Here is a 2,744-nt window from a genome sequence, read left to right on the forward strand (position 1 = left end):
AGACCAGCCGTGAGCAGTCAGCGTGGGGTTCTCGGAGACGCCGCGACGTGTCCACTTGGGCTCGTGCGGACCAGCTAGTTCACAGCCCACCTGGGCCTTCAGCGGGCTCCGGGGGCCTGGTCATTACAGGTCTGAGGGAGAACACAAGGAACTTAGACAGTCACTGACTAAGTCTGGGAAACACCACCGTCATTGAATCATTGAGACACATTTTAATGGAATGAGATTGACACAATCATACAAGTCTTCCAGTGGTCATAAGTCACATTACAGGAACTTAAAGCAGTTTTTTAAAAAAGACACAAATTACACTTTGAAGGTTAGTGTTTAATGTTTATCGGTGAAACTTCTACAACTAGGAGACAACAGGCGTTCTGAGGCCGCAGACACGCCCAGGGGACGTTCACTGGGTGATGCCGATCACCCCGCAGGCCAGGCGGCTCCCGGCGTTGCCCGTCTTCTTGCTTTCGTCATTCCCACCTTTGCCCAGGTCATCTCTCTTCTCATGGACCTTGGAAGACATGGAGACCATGTAACAGGACGAAACGTAATCACACCTCCCCACAAACAGCCAGACTTCTAAAGGACCGCTCAGAACTAGAAGGTAACACGTCACAGGAACTCTGGTAGAAAGACTAATGTTTAACCTAGAAATAGAAATAGCAGCTGCCCAGCGTTTTCTTGATGCAAAGGCATCAGTTACTTCAAACTGGGATAAACCACTGAGACCCGAGTCATCCCGCCTCGGCCACCAGTGCGGCCGGGAGCTCCGTGCCCCAGCAGTCGCTCCTGTGCAGCATAAATTGCTTTGAAAAAGGAGGAGCTCACGTGAACCCCTTCAAAAAAATCATCAGAACCCAGTGACTGTAGCCAATAAATGAGCGTAACCCTTCAAACAGCTCAACCATTTGAAGGTTCTCTCCTCAGACATCCAGACACTTCCTGCTTCTGAGGCTGAGGAACGTCCCCAGGGCCACCGCTGAGGTGACCACCGAGGCCGCTGTCCTCAGGTTGGACCTCACGCTTGTGCGGGCCAGGCCCTGCTTCCCAGGCTAAACACGGCTGACCATCTAACGCAGGCGTGAATGAGGGCCACCCTGGGCCGGCCCGAGATGGACTGTTCTGACGGCAAGGGTCCCGGCCATGGCGACCCGCACACGCCCGCATCCTCATCTCAGCACTGACCCCGGTGCTCCTTCCTCTTCCCTGCAGCCTTTTCTCATCGGAGCCAAAGCTGCCGGTATGTGGTCCCTTAAGAACCAGGACTCGTCGTGAAAGATCCACGCCTGACTGTTAGGAGCCACTGGTTTTGTGGCATTTACCACGAAGCTACGTGCACGTCCTTCCCATGCAAACACTTACCACTAGTGTGCGGCCGATGATGGAATGCTCTCCCGAGAGCGCAATCACAGAGTCCTCAATGAGCACGTTGGCCACACCGTCCGGGCCCGCCGTCACGTTGCCCAGGTCCCCGACATGCCTAGCGTGGAGTAAGCATCAGAGCGGTCCAGGAACTGAGTGTAAACGGGGTCAGACACAGCTGGGCTAAGAGGTGGACACAGCGTAGATCAAACAGGAACCACCTAGGCAGCAGGCTCGGCTCTCTAAACAGGTATAAGCCCACCCTGGCCCATTTGGCTCAGTAAGTAGAGCGTCGGACTGAGGGGTCCCAGGTTTGATTCTGGTCAAGGGCACATGCCTGTGTTGAGGGGTCAGTCCCCAGTGGGGGACATGCAGGAGACAGCCAATCAATGATTCTCATCACTGATGTTTCTCTTCCTCTCCGAAATCAATAAAAATATCTATACTAATAAAAGGGTAATATGCTAATTAGACCAGGAGATCTTCCAGACAAAAGCCATGGTGACAGGGCCGAGGCAGGGGTGATCAAGCCAGGGGGGCAGGAGGGGAGCAGCTGAGCAGTTAAGAGCCAGCGGTCCCAGATGGTGAGAGGCATGTCCAACTGCCAATTTCAACCGGCAGTCAGAGATCCCCCGAGGGATCCCAGAGTGGAGAGGGTGCAGGCCGGGCTGAGGGACACCCCTCCCCCTGAAATTCGTGCCCCGGGCCACCAGTATCTATAGAAAAGCCTAAGCAACCGGCCAACTGGCTCGTAGCTATGACACACACTGACCACCAGGGGGCAGATGCTCAACGAGGAGCTGCCGAGTGACAGCAACTTTGCAGGGTGTCCTCTCGCACCCTGGGGATGCGAGGCTGCTGGGACCCCTCTGGGGATGTGGGACTGCTGGTTTCACCTGATCCCCGCAGGCCAGGCCGAGGGACCCCACCAGTGCCCGAATTCGGGCACCAGGCCTCTAGTTTTAAAATAATAATAATGAAATAAAAACAGGCAGGCGTCAGCCCAAGGAGTCCTGGCGGGCACCTCTGCTCTTAGGCACTGACGGGACATTGCAGCTCCCAGGCCCATGATGGCGAACCTATGACATGCGTGTCAGAGGTGACACGCGAACTCATTTTTTTGGTTGATTTCTCTTTGTTAAATGGCATTTTAATATATAAAATAAATATCAAAAATACAAATCTTCTTTGTTTTACTATGGTTGCAAATATCAAAAAACTTCTACATGTGACACAGCACCAGACGTAAGTTAGGGTTTTTCAAAATGCTGACACGCCGAGCTCAAAAGGTTCACTGTCACTGTCCCAGGCCCTACTGCCCATTCTTGGACGACTAAGCAGCTCTGCCCCAGGCCTCTGTCCCCAAAATAAACAAATCCTGG

General features: G+C 53.5%; 1 protein-coding gene across 1 annotated transcript in view; it reads right to left on the reverse strand.

The window, feature by feature from the left end:
• Positions 1 to 197: 197 nt before the first annotated feature.
• SOD1 (superoxide dismutase 1, soluble) overlaps positions 198 to 2,744 on the reverse strand; it is a gene marked incomplete at its 5' end in the record, with an annotated part of 4,259 nt that continues 1,712 nt past the window's right edge. Inside the window, 2 exons of the mRNA XM_015560445.1 lie at positions 198 to 511; positions 1,363 to 1,480. Coding sequence (XP_015415931.1) covers positions 404 to 511; positions 1,363 to 1,480 — 226 coding nt within the window. The remainder of the gene's footprint in view (positions 512 to 1,362; positions 1,481 to 2,744) is intronic.

The sequence above is a fragment of the Myotis davidii genome, unplaced genomic scaffold, assembly GCF_000327345.1.
Source record: "Myotis davidii unplaced genomic scaffold, ASM32734v1 scaffold170, whole genome shotgun sequence".
Taxonomy (NCBI): domain Eukaryota; kingdom Metazoa; phylum Chordata; class Mammalia; order Chiroptera; family Vespertilionidae; genus Myotis; species Myotis davidii.